Source organism: Stylophora pistillata, chromosome 10 (genome assembly GCF_964205215.1).
Source record: "Stylophora pistillata chromosome 10, jaStyPist1.2, whole genome shotgun sequence".
Lineage (NCBI taxonomy): Eukaryota > Metazoa > Cnidaria > Anthozoa > Scleractinia > Pocilloporidae > Stylophora > Stylophora pistillata.
In genome coordinates, this window is record NC_142528.1 from 17,837,166 (window position 1) to 17,861,500 (window position 24,335).

Genomic DNA, 24,335 nt, shown 5'->3' on the forward strand with positions numbered 1-24,335 from the left:
CCGTTAATTTAAAATTCTCGCTGGATTGGTTGCTCGACAAACCGACTTTTGTGGGATTTTTTTCGGTGAACTTAAAGGGCAACTATTTGGCTTTCGTGCTGCCGAATTTTGATTCGAGGGAAAGTATTTAAGTGTTGTTTTCGAGCGATTTTGGCGAGCATGTGTCAACAGAAGTTTCTGACCTTCCTGTATTTTATGCACGGTAATTTAGGTCATCAAGCTAAAACACATCAAAACGGCCTCAAATCGCGAGGAGAACAACACAGACTACTCTATACGAAGGTAAGACTTTATTTCTTTGATTATTTCACACAACTTGACATTTACGGAGCTCAAAGCAAGTCCAGCTAAACCACTATACAAACTCTTTAATTATTCACTGTGAAAGAGCCTGTGACAGAGCTTACGCTACCTGTTGATAAATAGGTTTTCTCGCATCGCGCCAATGGACGACAAAATCGCCATTATTTTCCAATTCTTTGCATTTTCACTTTGTCGAATGAAAAGAATAAAGGTGCTCTTTGTTAAACCTATCGAGAAACAGAGAATCGGCAAACGCCAAGGTCCTTTATTTTATCGGAAGTGATCAAAAGTGTGGGACTAAATTTTCTTCCTGCTGTGCTTACTAGTGACAGAAAAAGAAAAAAACAGTTCTTACTGCAGACGTGCGAACGACTCGCGGTCGGTTGTCTGTTCGGTGTCTGTAAACTCATAAACGTGACTTTTTTTTTCAATCACTTAAAGCAGATGAAATATCTAGCTCAATATAAAGAGAAAACCTGGGAATTGTTTGTTAGATTGACTAATGCATGGGTGAAAATGCAAAGAATTGGAAAATAATGGCGATTTTGTCGTCCATTGGCCGAGTCTACAAATGTCTCAGTGCAGAAGAAAGGTTTATGTGAATGACAAAAAATAAAGGTGCTCTTTGTTAAAGCTATCGAGAAAATCGACAAACGTCAAGGTCCTTTATTTTGTCGGAAGCGATCAAAAGTGTGGGACTAAATTTTCTGCCTACTGTGCTTACTGGTGACAGAAGAAAAAAAATTCTTCCTCGTTAATCGTCATCATGATGTACTTTCTTTAAAAAAAATAATAAATCACGTACAACTAAGAACTGATTCAATTCTCCAATGTGTGTTCCCGAGATTTTAGACCTGTTGCCTCCCTGTATACTCCATGGAACTCACAACAACTCAGTGGGGCGATACAATTTTATCATTTTCCGAATCACGTCTCTTGTTAAATCCCGTCGGAAAAACGACTTAAACGTCTTCTTCTAAACAAGTGATTCTTCAGATGCATTATATCTGCTTTTACTTTAAGTATATGAGGTCAGCAAAAATTTGAAGAGATGAAGTTCACTCCGGCAGTCGCCAAAACCGGAAGTCAAAGATGCAATCACCTATCGACACTCGGGATAATTTAGAAATTTCATGTGAATATAGCATATGCACAAGTAAACCCGCTCTGTAGCTGTCGGTCTTCAATAGCAGTCTTAATAGTCGATAGGCAAAAATTGACACCTCCACAAAGTGGTATGGCTTTTCAGTATTTAGTATTTTCTCTTGTTTTCGCTGTAGCATACGAGAGATCTCGACCGAGTCACGTAGATGAGCAATCAATCATACCTATTAATTTATTTAATGTATTTAATTTATTTTGAATTGATCCGGCGATCCTTGATCCAGTTTTTCCAGGAAACCCTCGTTATTTGTATTTTGACTCGCCCTACTGTTGCACACTACTTTAATCACGCGAAATAACCAACACAACAAACAGTAACGTTCTCCTCGACTGTCGTTTTTCACCGTCTTGTTTTCCTCATGGGTTCCTTTTCTTTTTCTAATCCCATAATAATCACCTGGGCTAGTCCCAGTTACTCTCTTCCTGCTTGCCACACACTCCCCCCACGAAAAGAAATGTCGTCCCGACATTACAGAAAATAAAAGACGACAATTCATGAGTCATCCTGGTGATAACTTGGGGGGGAGGTGTTAGTGTCCCGACTTCAAACTGCATGCAGTTCAATCATCCGTAGTGCATGTTGAGTTTCTGTTTGACAATAATAGGGAAACTAGTAAGAATTCAACACAGTTCTGTTCGCCTATGATTAATACGTGGAGCGATAAAATGCGACAATAACAGTGCTCAGTGCTGGTGTATCCATACGGGCTGTGGTATATACTGCAACTGCGGGATACACGGAATTTGTGGGGTGTGGTAAGGTATGAGGCAACGGCCGATGATCTGGTAAGGAGATGTAACTGTAGGGCCTTGGATTGAAGTTACTACTGGTTGTAGACGTGTATACTCGACCTCTCTCATTTGACTGTACGTCAAAGTCACTGGAGGTCGCCGCTCCCTTCGTGGTCACGTAGCCGCTCCTGAGTGGTCCTCCGAATCTGATTTGTCACTTACTGCGGGGTCGATATCAGATGAATCGTGGTCACCTGAATTTGGCGCCGATGAGCCCCTACTATCTGCATGAGGGTCAGATTGTTCGCTGGAGGGGTTATCTGACCTTTCGGTATAGCCTTCACTACTGGATTGATCTTGGGAGTTTATGACCGGGATTTCTGATATTATTTCCTCGGGGAACGCCGTCTAGTAGGGGGTCGGGTGGCACGGGATGTCCATTAGGTATTCATCATCAGAGCTCTCCCTTGTGTCTGCAGATGGGGGTGTCGATTGAGATCTCAGTTGCGTGCTTCTGGGAAAATTTCGCGGGTGAGTTGAAAGGTGTAAAGCATCACACGGAAGGAGCAGGTTACGACGCAGTACTCGCTGTTTTCCACGGGTATGTTCCGGTTTTACTCTATAGACTGGACCATCAGATATGTGTCCATCAACTACCTATATCTGCTCTTCCCAGTATGAGCGAAGCAGTCCAGGTCCTCCTCTTTCGGACAGGTTTCTAACGAGGACGCGATCACCAGGGCGCAGGACCGCAGCAGAAGCCTTTTTGTCATAATACGCTTTACTTCGGGTTGATGATTTCGTAGTATTCCTTGAGGCAATGGCATAGGCCTGTTTCATGCTTGCTTGCCATGTCTTCACATATTCTGGGTAGTCACCGTGGTGAAGACTATCATGCAAACCGAACAGCAAATCAATCGGTAATCGCGGAGAACGGCCAAACATTAGATAAATTGGAGAAAACCCAGCGGTTTCATGTCGTGTGCAGTTGTAAGCATGGATGAGCTTGTTTAAGGAGTCTTTGCAGTTCGCTTTCTTTTCCTCTGGGAGGGTCCTTAGCATCGAGAGTAAGGTGCAGTTCATGCATTCTACCTGGCCGTTACCTTGGGGATGGTATGGAGTGGTTCGTGAACTAGAAACTCCACTGAAACGCTCGAGGTTGTGGAACAATTTGTTGTCGAACTCACCACCTTGGTCGTGATGTAGTCGCGCTGGGAAACCAAACCTCGGAATAAACTCATTGTATATCTTCTCAGCAGCCATACGGGCCGTTTTGTTGCGTGTTGCGTAGGCTTGGGCATATTTGGTAAAGTTATCGACAATCAGTAGCACGTATTCATATCCGCCTTTGCTCTTGTCCAAATGTTGGAAATCTATGGAAATCACTTCAAATGGTGCTGAGGTCGTCAGGTGGTGCATTGGCGCTTTAGTGAGTGTGTTTGGTTTTTTTTGTTTGATACATCTGCATTGTTGTGTCACAAAGTACTCTATATCACGGTACATATGTGGCCAGTAGAAGCGGGACCTTGCCAGTTCGGCAACTCTCTCCACACCTAGGTGTCCCATTTCATTGTGCAGTTCATTGAGGGCCAATGGGACAAAGGCGTGTGGCAGGACTAGCTGGATTCTAGAGGCTGTTCTTCGTCTCAGGATACCCTGTTCATCAACTTCCAGTTTCTTCCATTCTCTCATAAGGTTGGCAGCGCCTTGAGGAACATTCTGCAGTTGGCCTCTACCCGGTTTAATATCGTTGGTCTTGTAGTAGGTGGTGTAACGTATTGCATTATCCGATTGTTGTGCTTCTTTAATCTCCCGTGGGCTAAAGGGTTTCAGATGCAGGTCCTTTAATGTGGGTTCAGGGGTCGTCATGTCAGCGGAAATAGCAGTTACCCACGGGGTGGTACCCTTTCCCTGATCCCTAACGGCTACCATAGTTGCTTCAAGGACATCTTTGGGGACTTCTTCGGTGCACTCTCGCACGTATTCATCTATATCTAATGGCATTCTTGACAAAATCTCTGCATCCACATTGGATTTGCCCGGTCGGTACTTGATTGTAAAGTTGTAGTCTGCTAACTCAGCTACCCACCGATGTCCCGTGGCATTCAGCTTTGCGGATGACATCACATACGTTAGTGGGTTATTGTCAGTGAAGACAACAAAAGACGGAGCGTAGAACAGGTAATCTCTGAATTTGTCAGTGATCGCCCACTTTAGGGCCAAAAATTCTAATTTTCCTGAGTGTAAGTGGTAGTTGCGTTCCGCAGGTGTCAATGTTCTTGAGCCGTATCCAACAACTCTCAGTGTGCTTCCTTGTTCCTGGTAGAGCACCGCCCCAAGTCCTTCACCTGAAGCATCTGTGTGTAGTACAAACGGGAGTTCAAAATTAGGATAAGCCATTACCACCGGTTGCGTTAGCCGGTCAATTAGGGAATTTAATCGCTCTTGGTGTTTTTCATTCCAAGCAATTTTGTAATTTGACGGTAGCGGTCCTTTCGGAGGTGAAGACTTAAACTTTGAGTGTTCTTGCGGTCTCCTGGCTTTGTGGAACTGGCTGCTGCCGTCTTTTGCTGACAATAGTTCACATAGGGGTTTGGCTAGTCTGGAGAAGTCTTGAATATAGTTACGGCAATAACTGATGAAACCTAGGAGTTTACGCTGTGTGCCAATAGTTTGCGGTTTAGTTTCTTTAAGGGCTGCTATTGCTGCAACATCAGCAGGGTCCATCGTGTAACCATCCGCCGAGACTATTTTTTCCTAAGTAACGAACACGGGGCTTAAAAAATTCACATTTCTTTGGCTTCAACTTAATGCCATGCTATTGCAAACGTCTAAGCACTTTTCTCAGGTTGTCTACATGTTCACAGAATTGTCCGCTATACACGAGGATGTCATCGAGATAAGGGAGGCATATTTCATCACGTAGACCATCCAGGCATTTCTCCATGTACCTCTGGTAGGCAGCTGGTGCGTTTTTAAGGCCGAATGGACTGCGGTTCCACTGGTATAAACCCCAAGGGGTAATGAAAGCTGTCAGGTGTCGATGCTCTTCGGCTACAAATCCCTGGTGGTACGCCTTCCCCCTGGTCTAACACCGAGAAGTAGGTGTTTCCGCTAAGGCTAAGGCTAAGGCTATTCAAGATGTCTTGGATGGGTGGGATAGGGTGACGATCATCTTGGGTTTTGCTGTTCAGTCGTCTATAGTCAACACATAATCTAAGACTGCCATCTTTCTTGCGCACGCACACCACTGGGGATGAGTATGGTGACTTCGAGTTGCTTATCCAACCACGGTTGATCATATCCTGCAGGTGTGATTTCATCTCACCGTATAGGGGCTTTGGAATTGAATTGTATGTTTTTCTTACTGGGTCATTATCCATTAGATTGATTTCCAATTCCAAGTCTTCAACGCATCCAATGTCATCATCATCCATACCAAAGGCTCTAGACTTCCCCCAACCTCTCCCTGACAATCTCCTGCTGACCACATGATAAATGACTCAAGTCTACTGGGGGAATCCACTGCATGTTATCTTGTTCGGGCCTACTGATTTTTGCCTTATACTTGGTTGGCTCATTCTTGGCCCTCGTACATTCCAACCGTTCCTCCTCGGTCTCAACTGGTAATGGCATAACGGATTGCACCAACTGTATAGTGCCAAGTTCTGTTCACTTTCGTAGAGTAATCCCTTGTTCAGTGTTGTTGGATACTGAGATATATATATGACTCGAAGAACCTGGTTTAATGTGGTGTAAACAGCCCTTGACCTCCAACCCACCAGACCATGCCCCTTCCTCTTTGACTTCAAACACATCGGGTAGGTCTTCCTCCAGTGGCACAAAATGTACTTGGCAATTGACTTCTGCAGGTCCCCTTGCTGCAATATGTATGTCTTGTTTGCCAACTCTGAGTACTGCAGTATCAGGCTCACGGTCCAGGGATTGGATGAGGTTAACCAGCATTCTTGCTTCCCCTTCTTTCAGAGATGGGAGTGAATTGTTTACCATTTGGGATAGTACTTCGTGGGCGTTGGGGTCACTACTCCTCTTTATAACCTCTTCAATGACGTTGAAACCAATAATGAGATGCTTCTGATTATCTTGACTTCCTATTAGTATGGGTACTGTTAATGGTTCTGAGGGCCCATTCTCCCCAGCCATCTGCAACTCGACCTCAATCCAGCCGTCATACTCGATTTTCGTGCCGTTCGCCACTTGTAGACTTAAATCATCTTCCCCCAATAGCTCAATTATGTCCCCGACTGGCTCATTCAGCAAGTTCACTTCTTTCCGGCACTTTGATGCAACACGAACCTGAGGAGCGGTATCCCAGAGGGCATTGACTTCCTTCTCTTGGACCAAACAAGAGACTATGCATTTTCGTCAGACCAATTTACTGAGTTTTGAGCGTTGTCTTGGGGTTAGGTGTGATGGGAATGACGTTTTCAGTGCTTCAGCACCTGCCATGGGCTCCCTTTCCCTCCATTCAACCTCACTAATGGCCTGGCAGAGTCTTATATTCATTCCAATGTTCCCTCTGACAGAAGTTTGAGCAGTAAGAACTGGTATGGCTTCGCGAGCAGCGCAGGTATCCTCCTGCCCAGTCCTCCCACTTTCCACAGTTTACACATTGGTGGGACTGCTCGTGGGGGCAACCCTGGCTCGTTTCCCGAGAAGTTTGCTGGGTTGAAGTTTCCCCGACTCGGCTTCAGACATTGGTATCTTAAGTGACCAACACCACCACAGTTGAAACAGTGGTTACAACGGGTACCTCTCCCTTGTCTTTCACAGCTCCAGCACCCCCTGGGTGGTACCCTTCCTCGTCCCACAGGGCTGTACTGTAGGTTGAAGCTTGTACTACTTCATTTTGCTATACCCTCCCGGATAGTAGCCAGTTCTACTTTCAACTCCTTAACTTCAGAAAGTAGGTTGACTTTTGGTGGCTTCTCTGGGGTTTTGTCCTCAGTGGGCGTACGATTTTCAATAGGAGTAGTCACTTGAGCCACCAGTCGGGTAGGGTTTCGGCTTGTAGGCTGGTTATGGCGAAAACTAAGTTTCTGCATTCTTTCTGTTTCATTACTAACTGCTGCATTCAATTTCTCAAAAAGCTCTTCATCTTCTACTTGGGTGTCTTGCAGACAGGGTTTTATTTCCATTTTAATACTGTCATTTCTTAGTCCAATTAATAATGAATGTAGAAACATGCATTGTACCAGCTTTGAGTCACACTTTAAATCGGATCCTGCCTCTTGTGATGCAAAAAGTACTTTCTACTTTAAGTCAAGAAGGCGGATCAGGAAGTCCTGGGGCGTTTCCCCAGCCTCCTGTATTGCCGAACTGGGCAACTGATATAATTCCGTAGCCCCTTTCTCCTGATAATGTGACCTGAGTATTTTGCGTAATCTGGCAAGTTCTAAATCGAGCCCATCTTCCAAGTAGCTCCTTAATCTCAGGCCTGGGTTTATTGCTCGCATAACGGCCTCAACAATTTGCTCTTCCTTGTAGCCGCCTCGCTTTAAGCCGGCGTCAATTTGGTGGGCCAGGCTGGTGAAGCTCAAGCGCTCCTTTTGACGCGAATCTCCAATCTGCCCGGATGTTTTGAACTCCTTTCTGAACGGTGCGATGCTGGGTTTTCCTTAAGTGTCGGTATTTTCGCACTTGATTCAACGGCTGGTTTCTTCTCCTCGTGTTCGGATTCTACTACACCACTATCTTCCTCGGTTTTCGTGACGGCCTGTTTTTTTTTTCCCTCCTCTTTAATTGCCGTCCTGAGATTCTTTAATGCCTCAATCCCAATTTCCTCAGCATCTCAATATTTCGTTAGGAGTTGTATCAAGGTCAGGTGTCCCTTGTCCGTCTCTTCCACTCACAGGCGTACGGGCGCCTTTGAACTTGGGGGGAGGGGGGGCGATGACTTCCTTGCCCGAAAAAAACACGCAATGCCCGAAAGGGTAAGGGTTGAAATCGGGATGCAAACGGAGACGTTCACCATTTTCCCATCTAATGAAACTGCTATCATTGAAAGCTGTCAATAACTGGTAGTTACCAGCTGGGTGACATCAGCTCGTATTATGTGATACTTTAATACTGAGGTTTACGGATAGAATCGATCGAATAAAATAAACGAATTACTTAATGGAAATTGTGTAGTATTTACCTTTCGCCTTGACGGCCGCTTGACGTTTAGTCACCTAAGTTTTTCACGTCTTCTTGAACCTTTCAAGTCCACGGACTTCACAACGAATCGAACTAACTTCAATGAGGAAACCTAAACCTTCAAGTGAACTCGTCAAAATGTTTTACCGCTCTCCGCGAAATTGGCGCGAAAATTAGGCACGAACTGCAGCAGATGTTACCGAAACGATACACTTTACATTTTACACTGTATTATTCAAATTACGAAATCTCTGAAGACACCATTTTCGGGCATCTAATCACCTCAAAAGTAATTAACTAGAAAGTTTATTTACGACTTTTGGAAATCACGCCAACGGCATTATTTTATAATGTTTTCTCCCAAATGTCACTGCCCGAATCAAGAGCGTTTTGCCCGAAAAAAATACATACTTTCCGCAGCTGGGCAACCGGCTCGTACGCCTATGCTTTCACTTTGACCTGCAGTCCTGCATATAATTCGCGGAGGCTTGTTTCGCCAAGTTGACAAATAGCAGTTCTCGGCATCTATCTGTAGCTCTTCGACCTCGTTTGACATTTCAACGGCATTTCATCTGTCACTTCGGGGTCACCAAATGTTTCACATTACTTTAATCACGCGAAATAACTAACACAACAAACAGTAACGTTTTTCTTGACTGTCGTTTTTCACCGTCTTGTTTTCCTCGTGGGATGCTTTTCTTTTTATAATCCCATAATAATCACCTAGGCTAGTCCCAGTTACTCTCGTCCTGCTTGCTACACTACGGGCGCGTCAAAATACGGCACAACTCGTAAAAATACTCAGCGATACTACACAACAAAACGTCTAATAAGAGATATATATTTCCACTATCATTTCCTTTTCGATTAAATTGGTTTCCAGTTTCCGAAATACATCTCACGGTGTCACCTGAGCATCGTATCGATCGCATATGGTATGCGTCAAAGACAGAAACAACAACCATCAACAACAAACACAACGATCAGAGAGCCCTTGAAAATCTTAATGCCCTGTTAGTTTTGGGAAAGAGTCAAGTCGGTAATTTGGGAGACAGTAAGGAACATGGAAAATGTTGTTGGTACTTTCGTGACTTTCGCCGACGGCCGCTGTTACGTTTAACATGTGACGTAATGAAAAAATGGATAGTCAAAATAAAAATAAGATAGTCAAAACAAAGAAAACAGAAACGACTCTCGTGAGTTTGTTGTGCTACAAACACAGTTGGCTGTCTTTCCAGGCTCTTGAAGTAAACAAGTCATTCCTAATTCTTATGAAAGCGAAATCTTTTTGCGATATAATAAATCCTTTACATTACATATACTAGGCTAAAAGATTAGGAAAAAATATTAAAATGTTTAAACCAAACGTTTTCGTTTAAACGTTTGGTTTAAACATTTTAGTAATATTTACCTAATCTTTCAGCCTTGTATATATAATATATTTTCTTAAGCGAACATTATGGACAATAAATCCTTTATTAACCAAGCTTGTTCGGTCAAGATGGCTGGATATTAGCCTCGTTCTTTTTTTGCATTTTTATGGACCTCGACTTCGTCTCTGTCCATAAAAATGCAAAAAAAGAACTCGGCCAATATCCAGCCATCTTTACCTCGCGCTTGTTTGATAACCCATATTTAGTAACACATGCAAACTACGCATTTCTAGAAAGTTTATTTGGCACATATAACCAACTTTAAACAAGAAATCCGGTTACGTGACCATAACAGCATGACAACTAGACTAGGCCCTCATAGATTGTGCCAGCAAAGGAACATATTGCATATTGTGCTGGAATACTGGTGTTGCAAAATTATGCTCAAATTGTTTTTGTCTTTGGAAATTATACTTGCTTTGATGAAACACAACTAACTACTGCATTTAATTCTGGATTAGAAGCGGTGACTTAATGAGTCAAATTGTATGATGCCAGCATCACGTTCCTCTGGGAACTGGGACCGACGCATTCTTTATTTCCAGTGTACCCCAATGACTCATTGTAGTCTAGGGGTAATCTTTCTCCCCCCTCCCCTCCCCCCCACCATTGCAAAATTGAATATGGACTGAACAATGGACTGAAAATAAAAATAATCAATCTTGAAGACCAAACAAGCCATGACCCTAGTGATGCTCCCTTCAAAAACAATTAAAGAGAAAGAAGCTGATTATGCTAACATGCAGTGCTACTTTTATAAAAAGAGCAAGTATGCCAAAAATTATGCTACACAATTGTTGAGGGCCTAAACGAGGCTGCGACCTAAAATGACCTACAATTTACCTTACTAATGCCAGAAACTTAGGCAATCGACTACGAGCAGTCCTTTGTTTTTGGCGAAGTCCTATGCGCGAGTATGTCTAATGCATAATAAAATGAATATAACTCGTGCCAACAAGACGACTGAACGCGCCCGCACTGGACATCAACAAAAATTGACACGACTGCTACGCGACAAAGAAAAGAGACGAAGCAAACCGGACGATAACTGGGTAAGTAACATTTCTTCTCGTTCCTTAGACAAGACTGAAACTCAGGTACTATCATACGGACTAAAACACTCAGTAACACCTAAACGCATACCGACCGAGGCTATCGTATCTAGTGTTGAGGCGGCCCTGTCTCGGCAACGAGAGCTATCTGAGCCGACCAAGTATAACATCAGAAGCAGAATTGCCTCCACTATACAATCAACGTCACTACATGACAGCAACTTGACTAAAGACGAACAACGCGCACTGAAACGACTGAGAAAAGACGAGAACATAGTCATCTCACCAGCCGACAAAGGACGAGTTACTGTTGTTATGGACAAAACTGACTATCACGACAAAATGGACGCACTAGTTAACGACAAACGAACCTACGAAGAACTCAAACGTGACCCAACTCCTGCACTTCAACGTAAACTCAACAGTAAACTACTGACACTCAAGAAAACGAACGCCTTTGACACCCAACGGTACTATCGACTGAGGTGCTCGGTACCACAGCCACCGAAACTCTACACAAACCTGGTTTCCCGATGCGACCCATTGTTTCTTTCTGTGGCTCTCCCACATACCAACTATCCAAGTACCTGACGACAATACTACAACTGCTAACTGACAAATCCAGACATAAACTACAATCCACTGAAGACTTCATTAACGCTACCAAGACTGTTCAGATACCTGACGATTACAAACTAGTATCATTTGATGTGAAATCACTGTTCACAAGTATTCCACTTCAATTGGCATTACAATGCACTGAGACTGCAATCCGACAATTACCGACCCACTACCGCTACCGACAGACGACATTATGGACTTGCTAAACATTTGCCTTACGTTTACTTACTTTCAGTACAACGGTAAACACTACAAACAGTTACACGGCACTGCCATGGGGTCTCCAGTTTCTGTTGTTATAGCAGAAATTGTGATGCAGAACATCGAGGAACGCGCCCTTTCGACTTGCCGACAAACGATACCGCTTTGGTTTCGTTACGTTGACGACACATTCACCGCCGTTCGACACGACGAAATTGACGCATTCCACCACCACCTTAATGAACAAAACACTGACATACAGTTTACCAGAGAAGTCGAAGAAAATGGCAAACTTCCTTTTCTAGACTGCCTGGTAAGCCACAACGACAACTCATTACGGACGACAGTTTACAGGAAATCGACACACACCGACAGATTACTAGACGAGTCATCCTACAACCCTACATCACACAAAGCCACAACTATCAGAACTCTAACACGACGCGCACAACTAGTATGTGACTCGACAGACAGCTTATCCGACGAGAACAAATACCTTCACCGTGTTTTTACGAAGAACAACTACAACAACGACTTCATCCGACGAAACACTCACCGACCCACTACCACTACCGAAACAAACGACACCGCAACCCCTACGACTACAGCAACCATACCGTACATAAAAGGCATGTCTGAAAACATCTCGCGCATCTTACTACCCTTCAATATCCGCGTCGCCCACAAACCCATCACCACACGACGTCAGTTACTAACCAGCGTTAAAGACAAAGACGAACCGAGGAACAGACAAGGAACGATTTATAAGATCAATTTTTCCGACTGCCAAGCCTCCTACATCGGTGAGACTGGCAGAAACCTCACAACAAGACTGACTGAACACAGACGGGCGACGAGGAAAGGTGATGTCAGCAATCACATTGTTGAACACCATCGACTTACCAACCACAACATTGACTGGGACTCTGCGCAATGCCTAACCTACAGCACTGACTATTTTCAACGACTGACTCTGGAAAGCTGGTTTACTAACTTAGAACAGACTCCCCTAAACAGATGTCAACAACTACCCGCTCCATACAAACGACTCATTCACGACATCACAAACGACCGAAAAAGAACGACCTAACTTTACCGACAGATCGAAACAGACCAATCACGACCGACTTGCGTCGCTTGAGTCTTACAGCCAATAACATCGCGGCAAAACCAACCGATCATTTCACACGAACTGGAATAAGAACATTCTACTGACAACAATCATTCACTTGACTCTGATGATGACTTCCGCACAGGTTGTCGAAACGTCAGTCACTACCACCGACAACAGTCCTTCTCAGGACTACACTCACCCGGACGATCAGACTACACCTTCAAAATGAATATAACTCTCAAAAAGAAACGACAACTCTGAGTTTAAATTTACAAGACATGTTTCGACATTCTCATGTCATCTTCAGTTGCACATGACACTTAACGGTTGTACATTCGAATTTATATTAAGGTACGTTACAAATTACATGTCAGGGTTTACGTTACATTTGAATATTGAAAACACGTAAAATGTAAATGGCGCGCGCTTGACTAGATCAAAAATAATAATAATAATAATAATAATAATAATAATTATGAAATAAAAGACCAAGGACCAACATAATTAAAAGGAAAGAGACAATTCTAGATGCTTCAATTACTGATTAAGAATGGGTTTTTCCCACTTAATATGCAATGCCTCTTTGATCTTAATTTGGTATTTTGAAGCGGCAGAATCTAAGATCATGAAACATTCAGTATCACAAGAGTCAAGACAGGCCCTTGATGATTGCAGGTGCTTGTAAATATGAGAAGTTTTGTCCGACAAGAGGTGCTCACGAACTCGTGTACAAATGTGGCGTGTGGTCTCACCAAGATAACTGACATTACAGCCAGCACACGAAAATTTATATACGACACGCGAACGTAGACCTAGCAGTTCTGAATTTTTCACACTCAACATGTTTCTCAGTTTAAACGTACTGAAGACTAACTTAACATCTAAATCAGCTCTACAGTAACGTTTGAGTAGTTGTCTTAACTTAGTCTGAGCGATGTTTGAAAACCGACCAATACAGGGAAGCTTATAATAGTGCGAATAAGGTTTACCGGAGTTAGAAGAGGCGTTCTGCCCAGTGGGAGAAGGATTATTTTTCTTCGCTATATACCTGTAAATGATCTTGTCTATGACCTAAGATGGAAAACAATTTTTCCGTAGCAAGAAAATAAGTTTCTTGACATCCAGATGAAAACCAGCCCAGGAATTATTAATATTATATGCTCTGTCAATCAATGTTCTGACTAAACCTAATTTGTAAATCAAAGGGGCGAAGCTGAAATAATTAGTAAGAAGACCAGTAAACGTCTTCTTGCGATATACACTAGTGACGATGGATGTATGACTGTTGTCTAACAATATGTCTAGAAACGATAATTTCTTATCAATTTCCTTTCCCATTGTGAAACGAATACTAGGGTGCCTGGCGTTGATATAATCAAAGAACACGGGCGCGTCCTCCTCGCTATTGAACAAACAAAAGGTGTCATCAACATAGCGTCTGTAGAACAGAACTTCAGAGAATGAATAGTTATCTAGCCAGTTTTTTTCATGATGTCCCATAAAGAGGTTTGCAAGTACTGGAGCAAGTGGGGACCCCATGGCAACCCCATCTATTTGATCATAAAACACACCCTTAAACAAGAAACCAGTCTCAGCTGTTGCGAAGGTAAAAAGCGTTTTTAGGTCAGCGGCGTTTATCTTAAGACCAGGTTTACCTCGATAAATGTATCTGATCACCAGATCAATGCATTCATCAAGAGGTATACTAGTGAACAAACTCTCAACATCGAAAGATACCATGAACTTCCCTGAGGTTGATAAGGCTGGTTGATTTCATGTACGAAAGAAAACGTGTCGTGGACGTTGTATTCACGCGGGACATGTGGCTCTAGAAGATTACAAAGGAACTTAGATCAATTGTAATTGTAGGTACCTATTAAAGATACTATGGGACGAAAAGGAGGTGTTTCATTTGGCTGCCGAGCCTTGTGCATTTTAGGTGGCCCATAAAAACTGGCTGGTTAAGAACCAGTTGGATAGATTCTCTCATGGGTATCTTTGTCTAAGTGGCCCTTATTTTTAAGCGTTCTTAAAATTGTTGTAATTTACCCTCCCTTTGTAATGTAGGATCGTTATCATTAACCTTAAACTTAGAAGTGTCACTGATAATGAAAAAAAATACCCTGTTCGTAGGCTTTCCTGTCCATGACAACTAAGCCATTTCCTTTGTCAGGCTTCAGTATTACAATGTCCTTGTTCTTCCTCAAATCCTTTGGTATCCTACATTTCTTTAAGTCCGCTGTAGAAGGTTGCTGTGAAGAAACGTGCGAATGGGTAAGATGAGAAAGGTCTGCGACCAGTTTTCCCTTTAGCTTCCAGTCGAGTAGATTTCTGACCATGGTGCGATTAATCAGCTCAAAACGAGAAGAGACATCCGTTTTGCTAATGGTCGGAGTACAAATAGAATGTGAAGGACCATATTTAAGTATTTCCAATTGTTCGGACGTGAGATTGTGCGACGAGAGGTTGGCGACTGTCTCTCTTGAAGCAAACGGTAGAACCACGTTTCGCGTTAAACTTTTAAGTTTCTTCTCGTGGGTGGCGATAACACGGTTCACAGCCTTCTTGACATTATATTTAATAGTTCCATGGAGGATGTATCCATCGATGTTGCTGACAATGCCATTGACCTTCTTCGCACTATTATAAACTTCCCTATGTTGGTCGGTTTTCAAACATCGCTCAGACTAAGTTAAGACAACTACTCAAACATTATTGTAGAGCTGATTTAGATGTTAAGTCAGTCTTCAGTACGTTTAAACTCAGAAACATGTTCAGTGTGAAAGATTCTGTACCGCTGGGTCTACGTTCGCTTGTCGTATATAAATTTTCGTCTGCTGGGTGTAATGTCAGTTAAGGTATATAGGAAAGACCACTCGCCACATTTGTACACGAGTTCGTGAGCACCTCTTGTCGGACAAAACTTCTCATATTTACAAGCACCTGCAATCATCAAGGGCCTGTCTTGACTTTTGTGATACTAAATGTTTCACGATCTTAGATTCTGCCGCTTCAAAATACCAAATTAAGATCAAAGAGGCATTGCATATTAAGTGGGAAAAACCCAATCTTAATCAGCAATTGAAGCATCTAGAATTGTCTCTTTCCTTTTAATTATGTTGCTCCTTGGTCTTTTATTTTATTATTATTATTATTGTTATTATTTTTGATCTAGTCAAGCGCGCGCTATTTACATTTTTCGCGTTTTTAATATTCAAATGTAACGTAAACCCTGATACGTAATTTGTAACGTACCTTAATATAAATTCAAATGTACAACCGTTAAATGCTCATTTGCAACTGAAGATGACATGAGAATGTCGAAACATGTCTTGTAAATTTAAACTCAAAGTTTTCGTTTCTTTTTTGAGAGTTATTGTCACTCTGCTGTCTTTACGTCCTTTTTGTAAAATGAATATATTTAACAATTATTCGCCGACTGGGCTATGTGAATATCGTCGAATAATCCCCGAGACGAAGTCGAGGGGATTATTCGACAATATTCACCGAACCTGAAGCGAATAATTGTTTTAGTATGATTTCAGAGGTGAACAATAGAGAAATTTCTAAAATCATAACATTTTAGTAACATTTATTAACATTTTATTTTGACATTTTATATAAACCGCGTGGAGCGGTTTATATAGCTTCATATAAGGAACCGCTCGACCAATCAGATTGTTGGAAACTCTTTGCTCAGCTCTGAAATTATACTAATATTAGATAATTGCGTGCTTACAGCTGTGCTGCACTTTTAGTCTATTTGGAAGGTATTTGGTTTTATCAACTGAGATGATCCCTCTGTCATTGCTCTGATGAAAAGGCTTTGAAACTCTCTACTCTGTCAATATACATTATCATCCCAAATGAGTATGAGAGCGATCTTCGCCGGCAGTAATGAACACCGCTACCTAAGCAGTAGTGAAAATAACACCTGAAGAAAATTCAGGCCTGCACGGGATTCGAACCCATGACCTCTAGATCTGCGATACCGGTGCAGTGCTCCACCAACTGAGCTAACTGAGAGCTGGTCATTATGTTGGTTCGTAATAAACCCGTGAAGTGACGAGTCAACGTTTGTGAATAATGAGAGCGATCTTCGCAGTAATGATTATTCACAAACGTTGACTCATCACTGCTCGGGTTTATCACGAACCAACATAATGACAAGAAAAGAGAAAGAGAAAGAGTGATGTTAGCGCGCCGCGCAGAACTCTGGGAGCGAGGCGCACGAAAAGTGGTCCTCACGGCACGCTAACATCAATTTTTTTTTAACTTCTTTTTTTTTACACTCGCGCGATGGTCTTTGCCGAAAAGGAGGGATCGCTCAGGTATTCTGAATCAAAAGCAAGTGTGAACATTAAGACTGAGTCTCAGGAAGAGTGGTCCGTTCAATTTTTCTTGACAAACATATTTCGCTAATTTTTTATTTGTTTCTCATGGTTTTAGATCCACTTTTACGATTTGAATGTACAGTGTTTCATGTTGACAAGTCTCTCAAAATGATGGCCAAACTTGAAAATTGTCGAATTTATGGCAAGTTTATGGAATTGTAAAATTTTAATAAAGGACGAGCCTCTAACTTTTTTTGCCTTGGTGAGACTCGTGATGGTTTCTTCTTCCTAACTACGTTCTTTTGACGAGATCAGAGCCCGTTACTTATACAAAGCTTCGGTTTGAATTAGGTCAGTTTTCGCGTGTCTGACTTTGGCTCAGCGATAGGGGTTCATTCAAGTCTTTCCATGAACTTGTTTGAAACTCAGCATTTACAAAATTCAGCTCGATAGACCAAATAGACGGCAGTACACGGCATTGTATACAAGAGAGTGGTATCTGTTTTGAACTGAGTTATCATTTGTTTTTTTTTCTTTTTCTGAATTGTCCTTCAGTTCTAAGTGACACCAAATCAAGGTCTTGAAAATTATCCTGACAAGCGTTAGCTCGAGTAAAACTCTTTACTTTCGTAACACTCGGGATCAAGCGGAATGTGTTTAGCTAAATGTACATGAATGTCTTGCAAACAAATTTTCAGCGAAAGTTGTCTCAAGCCAAATCCACCGGACCGCTCTTACGGAGCTAAATTTCGTAAAATCATTGCATGTCAAAGGTACGGTAAAGGCATCGATAATTGTCATTCGTCTATGCAGAATACATTTAGTCACTTGCCTATCTTACAGCCATAGCGCTTTCCTGGAGCCGAAAACGGAACCATTCATATCACTTTCTAGGACGAAATTTCATCTCTCTGTGAAAAGATGAGAAAGCACATTTGACATCAAATGATAACTGATAGAGTTCCTGGAAATGGAATGATCTTGAGCCGTTCACGCAATTAAATTCATTTCCTTTGAATGAAAACCTCGATGAGATAAGATCGTACAAATCTGGCTGATAGAGCAACGGATAAACAAGAATTATACTTACAAAGAAGAGGACATCAACTGAATAAATGTTCTCCTAGAAAAACAATAAATGGCTTCAACATTCGTCACTTAAGATAATGATATTTCTCGAATCACGAAGCCGGATAAATTCCACGAATTTTCCTTTATTGGCCTTAACAAATTTGATCCGTGTTATTTTATATATTCACCACTAATCCTAGTGTAACGTTTCATTGCCCACACATGCGTTTCTATCCATTGTTCAGCAAATTACATTTAAGCCGGTTTTACTCGCCAAGGATTAGCCAATGTTTCCTCTAAGAGACATACTCATCAAAAATGACAGAGCTTTCACAAATGATAAATGAAATAGATCAAATTTAGGAATCAACTGGCAGCAGTGTCCTTCAAGGAAATATACAGGGAAAGGCCGGCTTTGCGTTCTCCAATTGCTTTCATTGCAGTAATTCTGTTTACTAAATCATATTTATGGACCAGCTAACAGCAACGAAGCAGCAGTGAAGACCTTTTTTATACCACAGGTTTCGTTTTAATTCAGGCTGTGATACGTTATGGAAGTTTCGTTCACTATACGTTACACGGACAGGCGGTTTGAGAGGGCTAACATCACGGCGTAAGGTGCTCTGGAAACATGGTATTTGATTAAAAGAGAAACGAATTCATGTATTAACGAGTGAGCAAAATGCAGAGTTTCCGATTTCGCATCGCATTCTAAATAGCTTTGGGGGAAAAAAATTCCATTTTGATTATTCTACGTGGATAGATTTCTTATTTACATAATACACTGATCGTGATCACCAAGTCCTCAAAAGTTGTTATTCCAACGTTTTACATCAGCATCAGCTCTATACTTTACTATAAATGTGATATCTGTTTCTAACCAATCAAACATCCGCAACGAACTTAAGTTTTGGCCACCGATGCAAGTTCTTGACATAAAAGGCAATTTTGTTTTATCATAACCATGCACTTTGCGTACCCTCTTTAAAAAGTGTTCTGGCTCATAAAGAACGTTCAAATAATATCCTTCGTAATGTTGTTTCTAAATCTAGTTATGTAGAAACTAATGCTGACCTCATCCTTGAGTTACAAGACATTGAAACTTAAACACATTGAGCTAAAAGTACAGTCGAACCCGGCACATCTGAACGAAGATGCCATAAGCGAGGAAGATACACTCAAGGTTTGATGATCCAAAGGTAAGTGGGATCGATTTATTCGTACTCAGCTCTCAAGCGTCTGAATCTATCTTAGTAGTGACAAGGATAATTCTTTCAGCAATCAACGCTTATCCTAGGTTGGTGACCATTTTCCTTCAGTCATTCTCATGATCTTACTGAATGATTCAGCGGTATTTATTCCAAGGAGAAAATGGATGCTGGTCACCCTTGGAGTTTAAAGGTTATAAAAAACATCCCTTGGGCTATTCTTATGAGCAAATTTTCTTCTTAACTTTTTTTAACTGAAAAGATGAAACTACCCAGGAAACTACGATGAAATCATAAACCATGAGGTCATCACTCTCTCTTTACAAATGCATTGAGCAGATGAGATCAAATATCTGACACCAACCAGGTTCAATAAATAAGTAGAGAAATTCACACATAGAAGTCCGCACACAAGTTTGTCCAAGACACTAAAAGCTACCAAACTGTTTCAGACAAGCCGGAAAACATCTTTGTTTCTCTTAGTCTAGCTGCAACTGGCAACATGTCTATACCAGCAGCTGTGCTCAGAGCCTTACAAAAGTCATCAAACAGATCACAAAGAACCCAAGCAACACAGTAAAGTCAGTTTATTCGCTCTTTCTTTTCTATATTTTTTTTCCGATTGCAAAATAAAAAAGACAGTAGGATTCTTTGTACGTTGTATAAACAGGTTTTATCACCTTCATTGATCGTCAAGGAATATAAAGTGAGAAATCTTCATCATCTTGTTAGATGTACTTTGCCTGCCTAAACATGAACGTATTGTTGTTGATTTGTTCGTGTATTGTAAGCGCTTTTGCGCTCGCTGAAGGTAAGGTTGGTCCCTTTCCTGCAATCTCTTGTTTTTAAAAATTTATTGTTTAAATAGTTGTGACGATTTAAACATGTTGCCGTTGAAAATTTCAGTTGGAGCTTTAAATTTCTTGCTTTTCATTTGCAACAGATCTGATTCTTAAAATATTCTCTAGTCTTAGCACACCTGCATATCATCTTCTAGTTTATTGTTGCCTCTTTTGAGTTTTTTAAATCTTTGTTTCTTCCGAATTTCCTTTTTTTATCCGGCGTAATTACAAAAGGTAAAAGAAACCGAAACTTTCTACTGATATAATTTCACGTGTACGCCTTCACGACAAATCAGGTTTTGTCTGCGGAAACGCTTGCTTCTCGGTGAATTAACAGATGGTAAACACCACAGCGTACACTACTGAGTAATGGATGCATGCGGGAGGTTGATAAGCACGAAAGAAGCGTAAGAGTCGCTCGAGGCGATAGCCGAGAGCGACTCTAGCTTTTTGAGTGCTTAGCAAACCTCCCAAGTGCATCCATAACTCAATTTTGTAAGCTGTGGTGTTTACCATTTGTTTTATAACATAACATTGATACATTGTAGCTAAAGAGTTTCCTTTTATTTAACAAATCTTACGTGACTAGAAAAAACAAGCGCGCGCGGAAAACTAGTCTTTGGATTTGCTTACGTCAGCAGCGTACACCCATGGGCAAATAAGGGACGCTAAATTGACCAATCAGAGCACGCGCTTTACTTTGGTTATGTTATAAAAATTAGTAGACTCACAGGTCTGTGCATTAAGCTTACGAGCCGTGGGGAGGAAAGCAACGTTTAACTTTACCGGATTTCAATTTCTCAAAAGTGCCTTTTAATTCGTCTTAAGATAAACAACGAGATATTCAATTGCGAACTTTAAAGTTTTTGCGACTGTATTAAAACCAAATATTTGTCAATCGATCCGTTTAAGCATATAACCCACACTAGGTTACATACTTTTGGTTTTAATTCATTAATTGTCAGCACATCTACCATGAAATCCGGCTGCTCAACTGTACAGTCACTGTCATAGCCTAACAAACTTTACAGACCAGAAATCCAATGATTTTGTTTACATTGCACTTAAATCAGTGGTTCATTCAAGGGGCAGTGCCGTTGAAGAAATTACTGCCTTTCAGTTAAAGGTTGAGTGGGCGTTTCAAGAAAGTCTTAATTTATTAATTTGCAAACCCCATCCCTTGAATAGGTATTGCAACAGAGATCATGGAAAGCGAGCATGATCCTTTTAGCATTATAACTAACCCTATAAATATACTTGAGGTAATTTCCAAAATGCTTGAGCGCCTGTATTTCAAGTTTACACAGCTGCAGTCTAACTGATTCGTTTTCTCAATTTTGCTAAAAAGCTACTTTTCGCCTCTCTGTGTTTATATTATAATTCGTGTACGTTTTCAAACCATTACAATCACATCAAACTGAATTTCATGATCAGTCACTGACTAAAGACCTTGCCTGAAATTGTTTCAACTTATCATTTACTTAGAAATTTGGAATCACAGTTTTTATTAACTCCTTTTTTATCTTTTTGTTTACTGCTTTGGTTGAATGCCTACCTAATCTTAATGCAACAAGTTTGTGATTGTGTCTGGCTAACTCAAAGGACAGATGCCTTTTTTGTGATTGTTACGCAATAGTCACTCGTTATTACATGCAGCTATCTAATTTTGTTTATCATGTTTGAACAGGAAATTGCGGTTCTCGTCCAAACACCAGAATTGTGGGTGGTCATGAAGCTGCTGTAAACAGTTGGCCATGGCAAGTTATGGTGAGGTATTCATCTGGTTTCCCTTTTTGTGGAGGATCTCTCATTGATCCGAATTGGGTTGTAACTGCAACGCATTGTGTAACAGAGGCACGCCCTTCCAGTATTAAAGTCAGGTAATTTATCTGCTTCTTCAGTATCATCTAATCATTTTTCATCAATAGTGTATCATAATATACTTCCTTTTTCTACAGTAGTTCCTTTTTGTTGATGGCCACTTCTAGGGAAGTGTAGAGTCAATCAAGCAAACGGGTATTATGCTGTATTCACTGATAATCTCATCATAGTCTATGCGCCACGATCGAGTTTTTCTTTCAAGTCGTTGAGGTTTATTTACCCGAACATAGTCACTAGTCATTCAATTCGTATTTCTTTAACTTCGTTTATTTAAGCTCTTCTCCCTTTATTTGAGTCACCAGGTGTTCTTTTACAGTTTAAAGCCGTAAGTGGCTAAAAGGTAGTCCTCCTCTAACATTTTTTATCATAAAAATAGGTTGGGTGCCCACAGCCGCGTAGGTGAAACTGCTGGAACTGAGCAGGACATTGACGTTGCGGAGATCATCACCCATGAAAAGTACCACTCCCCTGTGACATACAGCCATGACATTGCCCTTCTCAGACTGGCAAAGCCCGCAAAGTTAGGCAAAGGAGTTGGTCTTGTCTGCTTGCCAGATAACAATCTACCTCTTCCACTAGACGACCTCAACCAGAGGAAGAAATGTTGGATCACAGGGTGGGGAAGATTGGCCTCTGGTGGTGCTGTCCCGTCAGCTCTACAGCAGATCGATGTACCACTGGTGTCAAAGCAGCGCTGTCTGAGGGGATACCCAGGAAAGATTCATGATTCCATGTTATGCGCAGGTCTGGACCAGGGCGGCATAGATGCTTGCCAGGGTGATAGCGGTGGTCCTCTAGTTTGCGAGTTCAATGGAAAATGGTATCTGGAGGGGGTGACGAGCTGGGGATATGGGTGCGCTGCGCCAGGAAAGTATGGTGTCTATGCTAAAGTTCGTTATCTGCACTCCTGGGTCTCGAATAAGATAGGTGGGGTCGTGCCACCGAAGCCAGGTATGTCGACTGACCTTTTTAACATTAACATTTAGCAGCTAGATCTCTCCACTGATGATGAAAAAATTTGGTTTGGACGGCTTTGTCCAGAGAATCTGGTTTCAAGTTCAAACAACATGTACTAGTCTTTAATTACAGGAAAGTGTAATGGGGGTCCATGTACTTCTTGAAGAGAGATGGAGTTAAACAGCTTGTCTGAAATTCTCATATCTTGTGATGACAAACGATAACCTTTCGCTATTGCATGAATAGCGCTATCTACTGCGAGGATCGCACATCATACGTATCTAATACCGCAGTTCAAAATATATGAACTTCATATATTCATTACATCTCATTTATCACTTTCACGGGTTTATTACGAATCAACTTAACGGCCTGCTCCCAGTTGGCTTGTTAGCTCAATTGGTAGAGCGCTACACTAGTATCGCAGAGGTCAGTGGTTCGAGTCCCGTACAGGCCTGATTTTTTTCAGGTCTGATTTTCGCTATTGCATAAATAGCGCTATCTACTGCGAGGATCGCACATCATACGTGGATAACCTCTCTACTAGGTTCTTGAGGAACTTTTCTCTTTCCCTAAAGAGAATCTATGGAGATGGATTTTTATTAGAGAGGGTGCTTGGAGCCGCAAGGCTGAGGGCGAAGGGGAAGGGGCGTCATCAAAAATCCAACATGAGTTGCTTGCACTTTATCATATGAAGATAGTCCCTCAGTTCATTTTTTCCATTTCGCGGAAATTTCAGAAAGAAATCTTCGCCGTACCAGCAATGCCATTTTTATAGACAACTTCAAACAAACTTTATTTAATCAGTCACTCACCTTGAAACCGTTGAAATGCAAGAGCGATTACAGGTTTTTTAGGGTTATATTGCCCAATGATCACCCTTCGAATATGTACAAAATCAATTTTTTGAGTTAAGAGAGCACGAAATATTTTCTTTCTATAGCATTCGACCCCACAAGCCAATCAGTTTTAATATTGTGTTTTATCTTTTAAAATGGACCTTTTTAAAGGTAAAAAGCTCACTTTTATGGGAAGATATCTTAGGGGAAATGGTCTACAAGAAAGTCATGGTCACTAATAATGCCTGTTACTAAAATAATTGACGATAAAAGCTAGCACAGGGGTGTGGCATTTGACCACAATTTTGGCCTCCATGGGGCGGGAATTTGAACAAGCCAATCTTCAAAAGTTCAAATGCCATGGGGGTTGCCCGGTGAGGGGGAGGGGGAAATTAAAGCTTCGAACTGATCGTCGCATTCATTT

General features: G+C 41.5%; 1 protein-coding gene and 1 pseudogene across 3 annotated transcripts in view; one reads left to right on the plus strand and one right to left on the minus strand.

Moving 5' to 3' along the window:
- The window catches only part of LOC111321937 (CUB and peptidase domain-containing protein 1), a 25,129-nt gene continuing 794 nt past the window's right edge, over positions 1 to 24,335 (plus strand). Inside the window, exons 1-5 of one of the 3 annotated variants that reach the window (XM_088735671.1) lie at positions 1 to 282; positions 19,237 to 19,383; positions 19,876 to 19,973; positions 21,922 to 22,114; positions 22,492 to 23,066. In XM_088735671.1, coding sequence (XP_088591797.1) covers positions 21,999 to 22,114; positions 22,492 to 23,066 — 691 coding nt within the window. In that variant the 5' untranslated portion in view covers positions 1 to 282; positions 19,237 to 19,383; positions 19,876 to 19,973; positions 21,922 to 21,998. Of the gene's footprint in view, positions 283 to 19,236; positions 19,384 to 19,875; positions 19,974 to 20,045; positions 20,204 to 21,921; positions 22,115 to 22,491; positions 23,067 to 24,335 lie in introns of those variants that run through there. The other 2 variants (XM_088735672.1, XM_022924959.2) reach the window with 2 other exon arrangements.
- LOC148722081 (uncharacterized) lies at positions 13,063 to 14,630 on the minus strand (annotated as a pseudogene).